The 20,011-nt window shown below is 40.4% G+C and overlaps 1 protein-coding gene across 1 annotated transcript in view; it reads right to left on the bottom strand.

Moving 5' to 3' along the window:
* THBS2 (thrombospondin 2) overlaps positions 1-20,011 on the bottom strand; it is a 145,397-nt gene that overhangs the window by 94,022 nt on the left and 31,364 nt on the right. The window contains exon 2 of the mRNA XM_089669701.1: positions 3,500-3,571. Within this exon, the coding sequence (XP_089525827.1) occupies positions 3,500-3,571 (72 nt within the window). The remainder of the gene's footprint in view (positions 1-3,499; positions 3,572-20,011) is intronic.

Below are 20,011 nucleotides of genomic sequence, written 5' to 3'. Positions count from 1 at the left end.
TTATTAACCACTTGCCCTCCAGAGGATGTATACCCCTCCTGACCAGGCCATTTTTTGTGATATTTGTTACTTTAACTGACAATTGCGCGGTCATGAAACGCTGTACATAAATTAAATTTGTGTAAATTTTTCCTCACAAATAGAGCATTCTTTTGGTAGTATTTGATCACCTCTGCCTTTTTCATTTTTTGCGTTATAAACAAAAAACCCGACAATTTTTAAAAAAATACAATATTCTTTACTTTTTTATATAAAACATATCTCAAAAAAATTAAAAAAATCTAATTTCTTCATTAATTTTAGCCAGAATGTACTCTGCTACATGTCTCTGCTAAAAAAAATCCCAATAAGTGTATATTAATTGGTTTACTTGAGAGTTATAGCATCTACAAATGGTGGGATATACTGGAATTTTTATTTATTTTAATTTAATACTAGTAATCAGTGACATAGTGGGACTGCAAGACTGTGGCAGGCATTCTGACATTGGGTGGGAATTTACTAAAGGCCACTGACATACCCAGTAACCAGTTCTAATAAAAAGACCTTACACTGTACTAATAACACTGGGCAGGAAGGAGTTAACATCTGGGGCGATCAAAGGGTTAAATGTGTGCTGTGTGTGTTTCACATTGTGAACTGTGTTGTGTTTTACTAGAGAGACATGCTGCTTTGTATCTCTCTGCTGTGTACAGAGATACAAAGCAGCATGTCCATGCTGACAGGAGAGAGATCTTTGTTGTTTACACACAGATCTCTCTCCTCTCAGCCCTGCCAACAATCAGCGTGTGCCGACCCAGAATCAAGGGGCAGGACCCAGTGATTAACATCCCCAGCAGCCAATAGCTGTAAGGGTAGGGCGTGCCCGAGCCCCCTACCTGGAAAAATGTAAATCACGTATATATATATATGTGATTTTTCACAGCTGTGCCAACCTGTAGCAGTACTTCTGCTTCAGGGCGGAGGGCAACTGGTTAAAAAATCAATCCACATTGACTGCTGTGGGGGATGAGTCTTTTCATGTGATAATTTTACTATATAATATTAATATAAATTGTGGTTATGTGTAGGGCTCATGTTAATGAGTATTCTTTTCAAATCCTGTGTTTGCTATTGCAGCTTTTGACATGGAAAGGCTGCATTTAGACCAGCTTTGCCTGCAATTCAAATGCACCTTAGTAGGACTGTGTCCAAAGAAATGCAGCACAATGGAAAGCAGATCAAGTCAAAGGCAACTTCTGAACTGATATGTGTACTGATTAAAGTGTATTGTCAGATTTTTATAAGTTTCTGAGGAGAGGGTGTCATGGGCGACTGCAAGAATTTTTCACCTAGCTTAGAGTGATCTGTCCCAATAGAAAGGCTGATTCTGATGAACATACAATGGAAAAGCCAAGCAACTACACCCTTAACCCTTTGTTAAGACAAGCAGTGTTCAGACCTAGTACATTTAATGAGATGTACAGTAGACCGGATTAACTATGGCAAATACAGCATCCCAGGCCCCTTGAAAACAAAGAGAACTAAGCAGTATTTTTCTTTGTTGAAGTTTCCAGAAAAATAGTATCTAAAAATGTAAGCAACTGTTAATTTTTTTTAAGCAGAACTTCAACCCAAAAAGGGAAGCTCTGTTTATGTCCTCCCCTTTCTCTATCACATTTGGCTTACCATTTCTTTGGGAGGAGCAGGAACCTAGTTTTGACAGGTACCCTCTCCCACGTTCAGCACTCCTTTCTTTGCAATCACAAAGCTCAGCGCGACTTCCACATGCACAGAAGGGAGCTGGTTGTGAAGCCGAAAGCTGTCACAGTCAGCTTCTCACACTAATGATGCCTGTGCCTGGAACCCAAAGACTGGGGAAGAACCAGTTTGGGTGAGGACAGTACTGAATACCTGGACTAGTAAGAGCCCTTTTATTAAAGGTCATCAGATACATGACTAGATTTCACTGTTCACTCCATCAAACCATCATGTCCCCCATCACTTATCAGTTATACTTAAATGATCGGACAATAGCGGAAATTTATTACCAAATAACCATGTAAAACATTCCTTTAAACAGAAACATAAGACTAAACGATAATTATCAAGGTTGGTGATCTTTGAGGCACAGAAGGATCAGCCATCATTTCTGTATCCGACGAAAATACTTAAAGGTCCCCAGCCGCAAGACACCAGCTCGAAAGCAAACCCACTCTTCTCAGATACCTCCATGTCACAACTTCCCACTTAACCAACGGTTAACACATTCTCCATAGGACTCCATACCATAGGTGGGTCACTAGTAGGTGATATCGCTGTTAATCATAACCGCCTCCAAAGATCCCAACCACCTGGCCTCTATGACCACTAAGTATTCTGATTCCAAAATGCAAGGCAGAAGGGTGGGAAGTTTCTCCTGCGCTCATTGACTTCTCCACTGCTGAAGTTATTCTCTACCTGCCTAGACTCCCCTTGACATCCCTCTTGGAATGTCAAATTCACCAATCCTGGTAAGTGCCTAGTTCCCGCTTCTTACATTAACGTTATCTCTCCCTTGCTTCCCCTGTTTACCCCGTCATGTTGGCCCTACGCCCAATTTTTTTTTTCTTTCTTGCTTTGGGCCTATCTGAATTTATAGCTGCTGAATTTTATTTATTTTTCTAGAGCGAAGAACCATTTTAAGTTATACTATGTGTATAGGAGCATTTAATATAATGCAGGTGCTATTCCAATTCCAATTTAGCTGCAAATTTGGAAATCCACTTTAATTGAGGTCATGTAGATTCTAACGACCTGCATTTAACACATGTTTGGAATACATTGCAACCGCAGGAAAATAATGTTAGTCGACATGAGGCCTTTTAGTTTGAGTAGAGGTAATCTTAAATCAATCAATCAGAGCTGGATCTAGGGGGTGCTCGGGTGGGCTGTGCCCCCCAAATTTTAGCTGTGCCCCTCCTAGGTCTCTGAGAGTGCATCCACTAATCCATAAGCCAGCCTAATGCAGACAGTTGATGTAAGGAGGCATTTTGATGGTAACAATCCATGTAAGGGGGAACTCTGATTCAGACACCTGCTGTAAGGGGGCACTCTGATGGGGGATGGGGACAGTTGATGTAAGGGTGCACTCTGATGCGAGATGGGGACACCTGATGTAAGGGGGACTCTGATGGAAACCTGATGTAAAGGGGGACTCTGATGGGGACCTGGAAGCAAGGGAGGCTCTGATGGGGACTTGGATATAAAATGGGCTCAGATGGGGACCCAAATGTAAAGGGGGACTTCTAAGACAGACTCTGAAGGGGACTGTGATGTAAGGGAGGACCTTCATGGAGACACTGATGTAAAGGGGCACTCTGATGGGAACCCAATATAAAGAGGGAGTCTGATGAAGACTCCTGATATAAAGGAGGCCTCTGATAGGGCTCCCTGACTTTATTTTTGCTGCACCCCCAGATCAGATCCGGCCCTGAAATCAATGATGTATATTAATAATGTAGTAGCATAATATTCTTACCTTGAGCATTCAGGAAAGCCCAAAAACAGAGAAAGATAAGAAGCCGCTTCAAAGTTTTCTGTAACATAACCCCTACAGAAAAAAAAGTACAGCTTTAGAAATCATGTAATAAAACAGCATAAACTATTTTTAAAATAGCTTTTTCATTATGTTTTTTAATTAATTCATATATATATATATATAATCTTTACACCATGTACAGTATATAACCTTTTTATACATTCCTTTTATAGAAGGATTTGATCAAGCCCCCTAACCACTATGCACCTCTGGAACAATACACTGAATTGTGATCACTGTATGGCCAGTCTTGACTGGAGCACCAGGTTTATGTAAATATGTGCAAAATAGTATATATTTTATTCTATATTTTACTTTAGACTGCACCCAAGAACCCAAAGCTACCTAAGTTACTCAGGGGAAATTTCTGTGTGTATGGTTAGCAGCACATCAAGTGAACAGCCATTTGGTTCTAAACTTCATTAATAATTGTCAAAAAAGAATATAGGCAGCATATTCTAGCATACTGGAAAAACACTGTATTGTAGACGGAGATACAGAGCATGCAGGGATCTGGAGGCAGATCAACAAGTAAGGTATTGTCATCTGTAACACATCCTTGGAAACTGACCAGCACACTGGAAGATTATTGTGAGAACCAAAAATTTCCCAATTCAAACACAGGTAAAGACCATAAACGCGCTGCCACTAGACGTCAAGAAATCACACCCACAGTGACTCGATAGCCATAGCAAGATCCTTGTTTAGTGGAGGAGGAATGAGGGGAGAGCTTTCTTTAGGCAGATGAAGCATTTCTATAAATAGTTAATACAGTCCATTATTCTGTTGGATTCCATTGAAGGGACAAGATTCCCAAATCTAGCTGGCAGGGGACACACAGCTAGACACAAATCTTGCATACAGTCTGGCATACCATAAAGCTGTGGAGCAGCCAAATGATTCTCTCACATATTTCTGGGATTCCCCCAAGCTATCTTGTGAGCTAGAATGCTGGCATTATCACTTTTCCCATTGCCCATACACACGAGACATACAGTTCAACTCAGGGTAGCTTGCCACTACCTGCAGTGTGCCAGCTGACTGATCTACCAGATATCCATACAAACACACACACATATACACTATATTGCTAAAGGTATTGGGACACCTGCCTTTACACGCACATGAACTTTAATGGCATCCCAGTCTTAGTCCATAGGATTCAATATTGAGTTGGCCCACCCTTTGCAGCTATAACAGCTTCAACTCTTCTGGGAAGGCTGTCCACAAGGTTTAGGAGTGTGTCTATGGGAGTGTTTGATCATTCTTCCAGAAGCACATTTGTGAGGTCAGGCACTGATGTCAGAAGGGAAGGTCTGGCTTGCAGTTTCCGCTCTAATTAATTCCAAAGGTGTTCTATCAGGTTGAGGTCAGGACTCTGAGCAGACCAGTCAAGTTTCTCCACCCCAGACTTACTCATCCATGTCTTTATGGACCTTGCTTTGTGCACTGGTGCACAGTCATGTTGGAACGGGAAGGGGCCATCCCCAATCTCCTCCCACAAAGTTGGCAGCACAAAATTGTCCAAAATGTCTTGGTATGCTGATGACTTAAGAGTTCCTTTCACTGGAACTAAGGGGCCAAGCCCAACCGCTGAAAAATAACCCCACACCATAATCCCCCCTCCACCAAACTTTACACTTGGCACAATGCAGCCAGGCAAGAACCGTTCTCCTGGCAACTGCCAAACCCAGAAACGTCCATCGGATTGCCAGACAGAGAAGCGTGATTCATCACTCCACAGAACAAGTTTCCACTGCTCTAGAGCCCAGTGGCTGCGTGCTTTGCACCACTGCATCTGACGCTTTGCATTGCACTTGGTGATGTAAGGCTTGGATGCAGCTGCTTGACGATGGAAACCCATTCCATGAAGCTCTCTATGCACTGTTCTTGTGTTAATCTGAAGGCCACATGAAATTTGGAGGTCTTTAGCTATTGACTCTGCAGACAGTTGATGACTTCTATTCACTGTGCGCTTCAGCATGCGCTGACCCTGCTCTGTCATTTCACGTGGCCTACCATTTTGTGGCTGAGTTTCTGTTGTTCCCAGTTGCTTCCACTTTGTTATAATACCACTAACAGTTGACTGTGGAATATTTAGTAGCAAGGAAATTTCATGTATGGACTTATTGCACAGCTGGCAACTTATCACGGTACCACACTTGCATTCACTGAGCTCCGGAGAGCGACCCATTCTTTCACGAATGTTTGTAGAAGCAGTCTGCATGCCTAGGTGCTTGATTTTATACACCTGTGGCCCTGGAGGTGATTGGAACACCTGAATCCAATGATTTGGAGGGGAGTCACAATAATTTTGGCAATATAGTATATATAAATCCCTGTATGGCATATCTGCTAGTTTACACACACTGACACTGGACTGCATGCAATCCTAAGCCATATGATGTGATTTCATGCAGATTAACAATTAATTTATGTCAAGCATACAGACACTAGTGACACAATGCACTAATCTCTCTGGGAGTATGAAATCTTAACTTAGAACACAGAAGGTATTTTTTAATTTTATAACTTAATACCCCTATCTGGGCAATGCATAGAAATATAAGTAAAGATTCCAAAAAGACAAAGAGTAAATTAAATATAAACATTTGGATATATACAATAAAATAAAATGGAAGAAAAACATACAAAAAAACCTTTCCATTTGAGTAGTATTGTTTCATTCTGTTGGTGGGTGAACACTGAAATTCTATAACTGTGTGTTGGGAGGTCGCTCCCTAGAGGCACATCAAGAGAACTACCAGGATGACACTCACCATTGACTTACTTTAATGTGGGTTGGGGCCACCCTCAGGCCATAGGCCATACTATGCTCCAGGGCCCCACACACTGACAGAAGGACAGCGTCTTCTTCTTTAGTCAGCAGCATGGCCTGTTCCTACCTGCCCGGACATACGACTACAATGTAATTTTAATAAAGTTGCGCAAAGCACGCACTTACTCCAGCAGCTTGTTTTTGTATCATCACATTGCACCACATAATATTCTGCCTGAAGGTACAGAGATAAAATTCCCATACTTTGGATCAGAAGGCTTTGCACATCATGATATCCAGGCTTGATCCCTAGGGGTGCTCTGTACCGCAGCGGGCTCCAACATGAAGACTCTGGCACTAAGTGGGAAACATGAAGTACTAAACTGTTCCCTCACTACCAGAGGCCCCGTCATAAGCTACTGTCACCTCTTCCTCTGTCAAATGCCTGCTTAGCTTTCTCATACACTCATCACACCATTAGGAATTAACTTCTTACACATGCTGTACCAAATGTTCATTCATTTCTCCTTAACACAGAGGGTCAACCATGGCTTTAACTCTCAGCCTCCATGTTTCTTAACTGAATTAAGTTGCTGAATACAGTGGAGGTATTACATCACTTCAGTTTAACCACTTGCCCTCCAGAGGATTTACACCCCTTCCTGACCATGCCATTTTTTGCGATACAGTGCTGAGTTACTTTAACTGACAATTGCGCGGTCATGCAACGCTGCACCCATATGAAATTTATGTCCTTCTTTTCCCCACAAATTGAGCTTTCTTTCGGTGGTATTTGATAACCTCTGCATTTTTTATTTTTTGCGCTATAAACAAAAAAATGCCGTCAAAAATACAATATTTTTGACTTATTGCTATAAAACATATCCAGTAAAAAAATGTTAAGAATCAAATTTCATCATAAAGTTATACCAAAATGTATTCTGCTACATGTCTTTGCTAAAAAAAATCTCAATCTGTGTAAATTAATTGATATACTTGAAAGTTATAGCATCTACAGATGGCAGTATATATACTGGAATTAAAAAAAAAAAGTTTATACTAGTAATGGTGGCGATCAGCGACTTATTGCAGGACTACAGGACTGTGGCGGGCATTCTGACACTGGGGGGAACTGACTAACTGCTACTGACATCCCCACTGACACTAATACTGTGATCAGTGGTAATACGAAGCACTGACACTGTACTAATGGCACTGGGCAGGAAGGGGTTAACATCTGGGGCGACCAAAGGGTTAACTCTGTGCTGTTTTACTATTTTGTCTGTGTGTGCTTTACTGTGTAAGCACATTGCTTTGTATTGCTCTGCCATGCTGGCGGGGAATCTCTAGCCAGGACCCAGTGATTGACAGCTGTAGCCGCCTATGGTGGCATGGGTAGGGTGGCATGCGAGTGCGCCCCCTACCTGGAAATGAAAAATCAGGTACATATACGCGATTTTGCGCAGCCCTGCCACCCTGTAGCAGTACTACTGCTATAGGGCAGTCAGAAAGCTGTTAACATCTTTACAGATTAGCCTGAAAGTTAAGCAAGTCCAAAGCAACAGTGCATTCTTGTAGATGCCCTCAGAAATGGGTCCCATTTAAGGGTACATTGCTGGAAGCACAGATCACATTGTTCAGTGGGTCCCCACTATACTGCTCCCACACTGGACTGCACTACAAACATATACACTCACCGTCTACTTTATTAGGTACATCTGTTGAATTGCTTGGTATCACAAATTGCTAATCAGCCAATCACATGCAGCAAATCAATGCATTTAGGCATCTAGATGTGGTGAAGATGACTTGCTGAAGTTCAAACTGCACATCAGATTGGGGAAGAAAGGGTATTTAAGTGACTTTGAACATGGCATGGTTGTTGGTGCCAGACGGGTTGGTCTGAGTATTTCAAAAACTGCTGATCTATTGGGATTTAAAGCACAACAATCTCTAGGAAAATCGAGACCAGGCAACATTTTTCCAATCTTCTATTGTCCAATTTTGGTGAGCTTGTGAGAACTGTAGCCTCCATTTCCTGTTCTCAGCTGACAAAAGTGGCACCCGGTGTGCTGCTGTAGCCCATCTGCTTCAAGGTTCGACGTGTTATGCGTTCAGAGATGGTATTCTGCATACCTTGCTTGTAATGAGTGGTTATTTAAGCTACTGTTGCCTTTCTATCATCTCAAACCAGTCTGCCCATTGTCCTCTGACCTCTGACATCAACAAGGCATTTTTGTCCACACAACTGCCGCTCACTGGATATTTTCTCTTTTTCAGACCATTCTCTGTAAACCCTAGGGGTGGTTGTGTGTGCCTACATAAGTGTCTGTAGATAATCTTCCTAACACAATGTTCATTTTTCAGACTTATCCCTTTTGGCCAGTCACTTTTAGAGATCTTACTTTACCTGCTGGGAGTAGAGAATTTGGAGTTCTGAAGCAGCCATAGGTCAAGGCTAGGTTGACATCTGTGCGGGTAGTGGACCTGCATGAATACCGGCAACCACCCACACAGTGAAATGCGGGACATGCCGGCGGGTGCCATTAATCCTTCTTACTTGCGTGTCCCGGACACGGCAGCCTATTCAAATGAGGTGTGAACCTATCCTAAATAGACCAGTTTGTTCTGATATCTGGGTCAGGGTTAGGATTTCTGACATCAGTGCATTAGCCCCTTTTGCAAAAAGTCAACACGTCACATGACTGCTACAAGCAGACCCCATATGACTGTTGGCTTGGCTCTAAGGTGGTTTTGTACAACCAGGACATACAATTTTGCATTGCAAAGGATATTTTATTCCCCCCACAACTAATATTGTGGATTTAATAGAGAGGAAACATCTATTACCTCTGATCTTAAGAAAATTACAAAGATTATAGAGAGTTCGGAGCCTAGCTGTGTACAGACCTCTTCTTCTCTGCTTGGTTTCGAAGCTGACAGTTGTCCACCCTTATCTGCAAACAAGCCTACAGCACCATTCTGAGGGTGGTTAACAGTTGGGTACTAGTTCCTTTGATTTCCAGGCCCAAGCTGTTTGTTCATATTTAAATTGTAGTCATCTGCCTACTCTTATTTGTTAACTACTGAATTAATTAGGTATCTGTAGTAACACTGAAATTAAGAACATATTTGTGTTATTGTTATTATTATACAGGATTTATATAGCGCCAACAGTTTGCTCAGCACTGTACATTATAATGGGAGACAGTACACGAGACAGTACAGTAACAATACGATTCAATACACGAGGGGTCGAGGGCCCTGCTCCTTGGAGCTTACAGTCTAGGAGGGAGGGGATAGTGGTACAGGAGGAAATAGCTGTGGGGGATGGAGTGGTAGGAAGAATGGAGGAGTTCAGTAATTAGCTGAGGGCGGGGTAGGCTTCCCTAAAGAGATAGGTTTTCAGAGTGCGCCTAAAGGTGAGGAGAGTAGGTGATAGTCTGATGGATTGGGGTAGGGAGTTCCAGAGGATGGGGAAGCCCTGGAGAAGTCCTGAAGATGGGCATGGGAGGAGGAGACCAGGGAACTAGAGAGTAGGAGGTCTTGTGAGGAGCGGAGAGTACGTTCTGGGTGGTATTTGGATACCAGATCAGTGATGTAGTTTGGGGCAGTCTTATGAACAGCTTTATAAGTCAATGTTAGCATTATTTATTTTACCACTTTGATATGTAATGTTAAACACCAATTTTCGGCATCCTCTCAAGGTTTCCTACGTAGTTAAACATCACACGATTGATATATGAACAATGGAAACTGAAAATTTCCTAAAGGTGACAATGCTGCTGTGCAATTTCACTGCAGAATGAACAGAGTTGTCACCCCATTAAAGGAAATGAACAAAAATAATGTATCTAATTGCAGGATCAACAGGTAACAAAATTATGTTAATGAGAGGAAAACAAAAATTGTTGTTTCAATGCCAGTGACAGACTGCATCACATATTTATTTTTTAGTTACACATTTAGTTCACACTGGCTCCGACTTTGAAATAGTGCAACTTCACTTGAAGTGACACAATTTCAAAGTGGAATGGCAGTGCAACCTAGGGTGCGACTTGATAGACATCTATGCATACAACTTCATGCACAGAAGTCTATGCAAGTCATTTCTGAAATTGGCAAAAAGTAGTGCAGGAACTACTTTTCAAATCATCACACCGATTAGAACGGTTCCATTGCCGATCATTGGATGCAATTTGTCATGTGATTCGAATGATCAAATTGCATAACAATTCGCCTCAGTGTGAACCAGGGCTAAAGCTTTTTTTTTTTTTTCTGGTATGGAAGACTTTGTAACACTCTCAGTTTGCCTCAACAGTATCTGAAATGTTTACTTAGGCCTCCGTTTTGTTTTTTTTTAACACAACTTCAAGTCTTATCTATCCACAGATAAGTCAACAGATGCATGAATGGTTCAAACTATCAAACAGTTGCCCTCAAAGGCAAATCAAACTAAAACAATGCACCTGTTGCTGGAACAGTACCACCAGCTCAGCTGCTAATGCAGGCCATACATGGGCCGAATTCCAAACAAATGTTCTTTAGAAAATCAGAAATTTTGTGTGTTTTGTAATTCGATGGTGGCACCATTGATTTCGAAATTCGACCAACCAAGCCTTCAATTTCCCCTCGTTTTGCTACAGAAAATAATTTTTGTGGCCAAGAATTTTCTTTTCTTTCCAGGTCACAGCTCATGCTCATTTCATTTTCTTTTATATTTCTTGCAAAATTCTCCCATCATTGATTCGAAATTCGTTTTTTTTTCCAAAAATTTCCAACATGGCCGATCACTAAAATTCGATGGTCACATGAAAATCAGCAGTTTCTGTGACCCACTAAAGGTGCGAAATTCGAACAAAAATTCTTAGAAAAGATTTTCGAAAGAACATTCTTTCGGAATTTGACCCGTGTATGGCCGGCTTTACAAGCTGGCAATTAACTTGGATAAGAAATCAGCTGCAACTTCATTTTACTTTCCTTAATAAGACAAAGCAAAACACTACAAGAGGACTGCAAGGAAACATGTGCTCTACAGGAGAGAGATTAGGTCATGAGTAATTCACTGACTCAGAGGAACATGGCTGCCAAGTCATGCAGCTTCTAAATTAGAAGCTCCTAGATCTCCCCACCTGCAAACTGTGAAATGTTGTTTAAATAGAAGAAACAGAGAACATCTGATAAAAAACACACACATTGCTGTAGATGAGGACTACAGTCAAAGTGAAGACTGTCCAATGAATAATACACCAAATCCACAAATGGCTCTCAGCTGTCAAAACCAAATACTGATTCTACAAACACCAATGTTATGGTCCCAGCAACACGTAGTTAACCACTTCCCGACCGCCCAATAGCAGAAATACTATATATATATATATATATATACATATATATATGATTTCGCATTTCCTGGTAGGGGGCGCACGCGCGTTACATGCGCTCCCTACCTGTGCCACCATTCAAGGCCGCAGCTGTCAATCACTGGGTCCCGGCCGGTAATTTCTCACCGGCACCCGGTGATTTCTGAAGATCTCCGACAGGTAAGAGAACTGTTTTTTTTACTAACAGTTCTCCTCCCTGTCAGCTCGGACACACTGCTCTGGATGGCTGTGCTGTCATCAGTCACAGTCATCCAGAGCAGTGTGATTACAGTAAATCACACAGACACCGCCCCCTAGTAAAACACTCCCTGTACACAGTTGACCCTATGATCACTGTTCATGCTAACCCCTTCCTGCCCAGTGCCATTAGTACAGTGTCAGTGCTTTTTTTTAGCACTGATCACTGTATTGGTATCACTGGGGATGTCAGCGACACAAAATCAGTTCCTCCCAGTGTCAGAATGTCCGCCGCAGTCCCGCTATAAGTCGCTAATCCCTGCCATTACTGGTAAAAAAAATAATTAAAAAAAACCCCTGTATAGATACTGCCATTTGTAAATGCTATAACTTTGACGTAAACCAATTCATTTACACGTATTGGTATTTTTTTTTTAAATAAACGAAATTTATGACGAAATTAGATTTTTTTATTTTTTTTACTGGACATGTTTAATAGCCAAGTCAAAAACATTGTTTTTTTCTCAAAATTGTCGGTCTTTTTTTTTTGTAGCGCAACAAAATAAAAAACGCACAGACGATCAAACACCACTAAAAGAAAGCTCAATTCGTGGGAAAAAAAATGATGGAAATTTAATTTGGGTGCAACGTTACATGATTGTGCAATTGTCAGTTAAAGTAACACAGCGCCGTAACGCAAAAAATGGCCTGGTCAGGAAGGGGGGTAAATCCTCAGGAGGGCAAGTGGATAGTATCTGGTTGAGTAATGAAGCCACCTCAAAATCATGATTCATAGTTTTATGGAAACATTGAGCTTTTCGTATCATTTCAGCTGCATTTATTAATAAATCTGCTGACCATTCTAACATCTGTTTTTTTAAATTTATTTTTCATTATCTTTTGGAGACCTGAGTTTGTGGCAGGTTGATGCTATGGAGGTTATACCAGCTCTGCTTGCTGCTAAACAATGGTTTACTGCTTCTCCTCATAATGCAAGACCATGGGGTTGATTTACTAAAGACAAATAGACCGTGCACTTTGCAAAGTGCTGTTGCATTCTGCAAATGCAGTTGCTCCAGAGTTTAGTAAATGAGGTAAAGATTCACTTTACAAAGGATACCCAATCATGTTCAAGGGAAAAAAAAAAAAAAACGTCATTTTTACTTGACAGATGATTGGATGATGGAAGTCTGCAGAGATTCTGCTCATTTACTAAGCTCTGGAGCAACTGCTCTTTCAGAGTACATCAGCACTTTGCAAAGTGCACAGCATATTTGCCTTTAGTAAATCAACCCGAATAAGTGAGCCATCTCACTGAAAATAATGCAATACCTTATCAAATCATAAGCAGTTAGAGGGAATCCTCAAGGCCAGGGGCGGACTGACTATTTGATACCTCGGGCACTGCACAAGGGCCCGGGGTCAGTGTGGGGCCCCATGAGATTCCCCTGGTACCTTTTTCATAGGCTTTTTAGAGTTTGGGCAAGGACACAGGGGCCCCATGATCCCTATTGCCCGGGGGCCCCATGAGTTGTCAGTCCGCCCCTGCTCAAGGCATTTTTAAAATAAAACCAGTGTTTATTACATATGCTTTTTTAGACCCTTAGTGCTCATTCACACTGGAATGCGGTGCGGGAGAGCTGAGTTCCAGTGCGACTTCCTGCACCACATTCTGATCGCAATGCCCTTGCGATCTGCTGCGGGGATCAGTTAAAGTTAACGACACCCTGAACACAGGTTGCGCACGCATTGCGCATTGTACCGGCCTGTACCAAACCGCATGGTACAAAGTACTATGCGATGCGGTAGCCGCGCATTTAAAAAAAGTAATGCGTGCACTACTTTTAGCATGGTGCGGAGCAATTTCATTCCATTCAAATGAATGGGCATGAAATTGCACCATATAGACCAGCATATGAATCGCACAGGAATGCACAGCGCATTCCAGTGCAATTATATATAGTGTGAACCGGTCTTTAGACCATGCCTCTCTACGGCTAAGTGCACACCTATGCAGGTTGCGTTTGAGCCGTTTCCGCTTTGCATTTTGTTTTTGCACTTGCGTTTTTATGTGTTTTGCGTTTCTGTTTTTTTTTTATTTTTTTTTTAATTTTCCTTGTTGCTAGGCAGACTTAAAATGCAAAACGCATCAAAAAAATTATCAATAATGCAGCAAAAACGCAATACATGCTTTTCTGCTGCATTTCCATTGAAGTCTATAGAAACAAAAATGCAATGTTTTACATTCAAAAAAATCCCTGACCCTTTCCAAAAAACGCACCGGGTGAACACTCACAGATGTGAACATGTCCCATAGGAAATCATGTTAAATGGACTGTACTGCGTTTCTGCAAAATGCTGCAGAAAATGCTTAGGTGTGAATCTAGGGTAATGGAGGTAGATCACATCTGGACAGAGGGGCTGGCAGGGTGCTGTACATAGCCTCCTGAAAACATTACAGTCTCCTGCCACATTTTTCCATTCAAGAGCTCTCAGCTCTGATGCATACAGGTGTCAGGCACATGTAAAACACCTTCAAGCACACTCAGGAGCAGCGGGTATTCCTAGGCAGACTGTGTTTGCATGCAGACATTACCAAAATGGTCCTCGAGCCAGGAAATGAGACATGCTCTATCTAACCGCTGCAGCTTCTAATGCACACTGCGAGAAGCTCACAATGTGCACTGGGATCTGACTAAATATTTTCAAAACAGGAGAAAAGCCTGTACAGCTATGTAAAACTAAATGTAATGCTGGAGTTCTGCTTTACTACAATAACAAAATATATCGAAGCAATATAAAAAAAAAGCAAAAACAAAGCTAAAATAATTGCACACTGAACACATACTCTACTTTTCCATTAATAATTCAGCTATAATGAATATTACCCCCAAAGTAGCCTGTTTTTTTTCATATGAGAATTTTTTCATGCCATTTTTGCACTTACAAAAATACGTTAGATGACATTTATTTTGAAATGAACTGGTAGCTCCCACTCTATTCCTAGAGAAAGTTGCTGTACTCAAATTTATATTCAGAGATAAAGAACCTTGCCTAACCTTATAGTACATAGCTGCTTCATATTGAAATGGATAGATCCATAACGAGTGCTTGTCACCCAAATCCTTTTAAAGGCACCTTTAAATTGGGTAGTGCCTAATGTAATAATAATATCTCCATGAAACATAAGACCAAATATATCACATTCCTCTCTCTGGGCTTTACCTTACTAGTCCTTATAAGGCGTATTTGAAGTTAAATAATATATGTAATTGATTACATCTGTAGTCAACATATAGGCCATATCATTCAAATCCCTTGAGAAATTGCATTCTCTGGTCATGTAATTGGTTCACTGTTGTTTCCATTCCAGATTTTTGTGGACACTGCTTTAAAAAAAAAAAAAAGGCACCTAACTGACTTAGGGTACTGATGGTTGGGAGACATTCTTTTGTGTTAGAGTCAGGGGCGGACTGACAACTCATGGGGCCCCCGGGCCATAGGGGATCATTGGGCCCCTGTGTCCTTGCCCAAACTCAAAAAAGCCTATGAAAAAGGTACCAGGGGCATCTCATGGGGCCCCCTACTGACTCCGGGCCCTCGGGAAGTGCCCGAGTTTCCAAATGGTCAGTCCGCCCCTGGTTAGAGCAGCTTCCTGGATACCAAATGTATGTAAAATACAAAACAATATCAAATGTTTCCTTAAAAAAAGCACTTACAGGAAACATATAGTGGTTTTGTCCATATTTTCTTTATTTATTTTTGATGGTAAGGACTAAAAAATCTAATATTTAAAAAAAATATATTTTCTCATTTTATTTAGAGGGATAAACATGAAATAGTGCATATTAACCACTTGCAGGAGTGGGTGGCAGTTTATAAATGTCTTCCCGCTTCCCTGCCTGTGCACGCTTCCTGGGAACACCAAACGCTTTACGGGACTTCTGTGTGAGGTCCCGATCATGTGATCACTGATCGGCCAATCAGTGATCATATTAATAGTAGTAAGCAAGATGTTACTTCTCACATCATTGCTTACTACTTGTGAAATCTGTAAATGATCACAGAGGTCACATGGTACAAGGCTATTGACAACAGCCTTGTACCATGTGACAAGCTGTGACCAATTACAACTCAATGGCTGTAAGAATGCAGCCAGAGAGAAGGAGAAATTATTGCTTTTACAGCCTTTTTGAGTGTAAAAGCAATCAATGTAAAAAAAAAAAAAACTTTCATCACCCCCCACAAGCAGTACAGTGTCACTATGATGACACTGTACTGCCAGGGTGACAGTATGTTAAAAAAAAACCCATAAATAATTATATAAAAAATATAAAAAAATAAAAATGTAAAAAAAAGATTAGAAAAATTATAATTTTTGGTTATAAACTAATTTGTTTGGTTTTTTTTTTGTTTGTTTTTTTACTAAAAAGATAGCTGAATATATTTTGGCCAAGTTTTAAGAAGAAAGGTTATTTATTTGCATAATGTTATAAGAAAAACACTTTTTTTTTCAAAATGTTTGGACGTTTTCATTTATATAGCAAAAAAATAAAAATCCCAGTGGTGAATAAATACCACCAAAATAAAGTTTTATCTGTCTCAAAAAAATGCTAAAAAATTCATATGGGTACAGTGTTGCATGACCGCGCAATTGTCATTCAAAGTGTTATAGCACTGAAAGCTGAAAATTGGCCTGGACAGGAAGGGGGTGAAAGTGTCCGGACTGGAAGTGGTTAATAAGATGCAGTCTTCTATACAGCCAGCAGATGGCTCTCTAGTATCCGTTTCACATTTTTCCGTTTTCTTTTTCAGCTCTGCTGAAAGAAGCCAGTTATTTGCGAAGCTTGAATGAGTAATTGTACCATTAACTTACCCATTATCGGATGGTTCAATAGGAGGTTTTACTAAGGCCAAATTAGCTGCCAAACTTGGTTTCTTTGATGTGCTATCTCACTTATATGCTAATTCAGTGCTTTGGGAGCCCTTTCTTATATATTAAATGTAAGAAAAAGATTTGACATAATCAGGGGCGGACTGAAAACTCATGGGGCCCCCGGGCAATAGGGGATCATGGGGCCCCTGTGTCCTTGCCTAAACTCAAAAAAGTCTATGAAAAAGGTACCAGGGGCATCTAATGGGGCCCCCTACTGAACCCGGGCCCTCGGGCAGTGCCCGAGTTTGCCAAATGGTCAGTCTGCCCCCTGGACATAATATATATATATATATATATATATATATATATATACATACACACAGACAAAAATTATTAAGCAAGCATGCATTATTATTCAGATTCCTATTCTACTTATTGTATACTTCTAGTATAGTAGCAAGAATGAACTGGAAAATATGACTTTTACAAACACTCAAAGATTTAATCTGAAAATGTTACAGAATATGCCTGGGGTTCTAAATTAATTTGTCAGTTACCGACACTGTCAATGTTTTTGAGGTATTTATGGCATTTTAAATACAAATATGACATATAGACATGAACCATGATGGTCTGTGAGTGTTATGGGGTTAGAATGTGCAATACATAATGTACATATGTAAGAAATTTTAATGGAGATTTCAATCTTAAACTCATAATCCTGATCATTTATCATAGACATTACAAAATATTAGCTTGTCAGTGTGCATTCCGCAGCAATGTTTACAATATACATACGTGTATATAGCACAATTATTATTACTATTGATATGAATAATATTAGCAGTAATAATAATACATGTTTCATGTCTAATACAGCTTACATTCTCTTTAAATCTAAAATAAAAAATGTTATACCTATGCTTTTTACTTGTATTCAGTTGCCACTAATTTGTGTTAAAGGTGAGCGGAGCATGTTTAGTGTACTCTTTACTATGATCTTTATGTCATTTACATTCAAATCTAGAAGAAAATCTGACATCAGGGAGATGCAGTAGCAGGTCACAAATTGGATCATCCCAAAATTTACAAATAATGGTTCAGAAGGTCAAGTTCATGGAGTTTACTGTAGTGTACATTAAACTGTACATCCCTCCTCCAACCACTCCATTTACATGGTTTTTGATCAATTTTATATGAAATTTACATTTGAAAAAATATTATTATATAAACAAATAAATAAATATATGCTTTATATATATTTTCAATGAGAGACATTTTCATTTACCCCAGTGGTTACCCCCAGGGGTACACACCAAGATGCATAGGACTACGTGAAAATAAATCAATAATGATGCCAGCTCTGCACTGTGTCAGGAATTTTCATGGTGCATCATTCATTGTACTGGTGCGGGGGGCAGGGCTGGGGGTCACCATAAAAGTGCATGAACCTAATCCAAGGAGGGAGGCATCAGTGTCATCTGGGAGCTCCTTGCTCCTCCTCTTGCTGTCTTCGACACTGCCTGCCTGCCCTTCTTGCTGTCTCCGGCAGCCTGGAGAGGAGATTAGGCACAGGCAGGGGCGGACTGACAACTCATGGGGCCTTGGGCAATAGGGGATCATGGGGCCCCTGTGTTCTCGCCCACACTCAAACCACACCCAAAAAAAGCCTATGAAAGATACCAGGGGCATCTCATGGGGCCCCCTACTGACCCCGGGCCCTCAAGCAGTGCCTGAGTTCCCAAATGGTCAGTCCGCCCCTGGACACAGGCTCCCTATAGAAGAGCAGCACAAAACTCACTGGTGCTGACATGGCTTGTGAAGAGAGAGTGCACTCTCCAACGTCCTCACTTCTCTCCCAGATGACATTCCTGTCGGTGAGTGAGCTACTTGTCAATGCCTTGTGACCTTAAAAAGTACACAGTGCTTGGGAGCTGCTCAAGCACTTTTATTGCTTGCATTCCCTTTTTAAAAAGGTTTAAACTTCTTGACAAAGGATTCTCAAAGCACCATGAGCTAGCTAAATAGCCAGCGCAACAAACCAAGTCTACTTTGTAGCTTCTTTTAGCCTAGTACACATGATCAAAAAATCATACAAAAAATACCACTTTCAAAGTAATTGTACAATAATCTGATTATTAGCACACAGCTTTCGTCCAAAATTATTTGAAATTATTTGAAAGGACAAGCATGGAAAATGTTCTCATATGCTACCAGATTGTATGCTTCTGTATGCTGTTCATTTAATCAGTACAGTTTTCGTCTGAAAATACAATACAAATAAATGATATCAATTCTGAATTTTCTTTCGTTGTACAAGAATTTGTGTAACTTTAGCAACCTCTTCACTTTCAATATGAGACTAGCATGCAAAAAAAAAAAAGGACTATCCTTAGTTCAATATTCTCATCGTTTGTACGGGGCTTTAGTTTGATTAAAACCTCATGCTGAGCCACTTATTATGAAATGAGTTACTGCTGTGATGACTCATTCAGGCTTAGGGCTCATGTACACGGGACATTTGGAAAACACTTCTGAACGATGGAAACTGACTGCTGGAAAACGTAGGTTAAAAAAGGTCAGTTTAGTCGCGTTTGCATACCGCGTTTATGCGCGTTTGCATTTAGAAGCGTTTTTTAAAGATAACCTCAGGAGACCTTCCAAAATGCCCAGAATGCACTGAAAAACAGTAAAAAATTAGCAGAGAGAGCAGTATGTGATGAGATTACCTATCTTTTTTGATTGTATTCACTATGGATCCCAACGCAGCACGTTCTACCATTATTTCTTTCAAGCAAAACCTGGAACTGACTGTGCTGGTGTACTAGGTCCATTTGAATACATGGAAAACGCTTTGCATACATTTCTGATGATGAAAAAAGGCTCTGGACAGCATTTGGATTTGGAACAGTTAACCTCCCTAGCTGTATGATTATTTCAGAGTTTTGGTGCTGAAAGCGGTACCATTATTTTGCATGGAAATATGTAGTTATTTTATTGTAGGCTGTAATATTTAGGAATAACTCACTGAAATCTATCCGAAAAAGAGTCTATCAAACATCCCGGATATGATAAAATTTGAAACACAAAATCATAAATTATAATTTAATAAATAATCATAAAAAATAATAATATAATAATAATACATTTAATTCAATAATATAATCAAACCAAAAACACTGAAATGTGAAATATAGCGCCAAGTTCGCACATCACTGAGCAAAGTCGCAAAATTG

Source organism: Staurois parvus, unplaced genomic scaffold (genome assembly GCF_062004578.1).
Source record: "Staurois parvus isolate SC_StPar_1 unplaced genomic scaffold, SC_StPar_1.0 ptg000081l, whole genome shotgun sequence".
Lineage (NCBI taxonomy): Eukaryota > Metazoa > Chordata > Amphibia > Anura > Ranidae > Staurois > Staurois parvus.
This window is presented reverse-complemented; position numbering and strand designations above follow the sequence as displayed.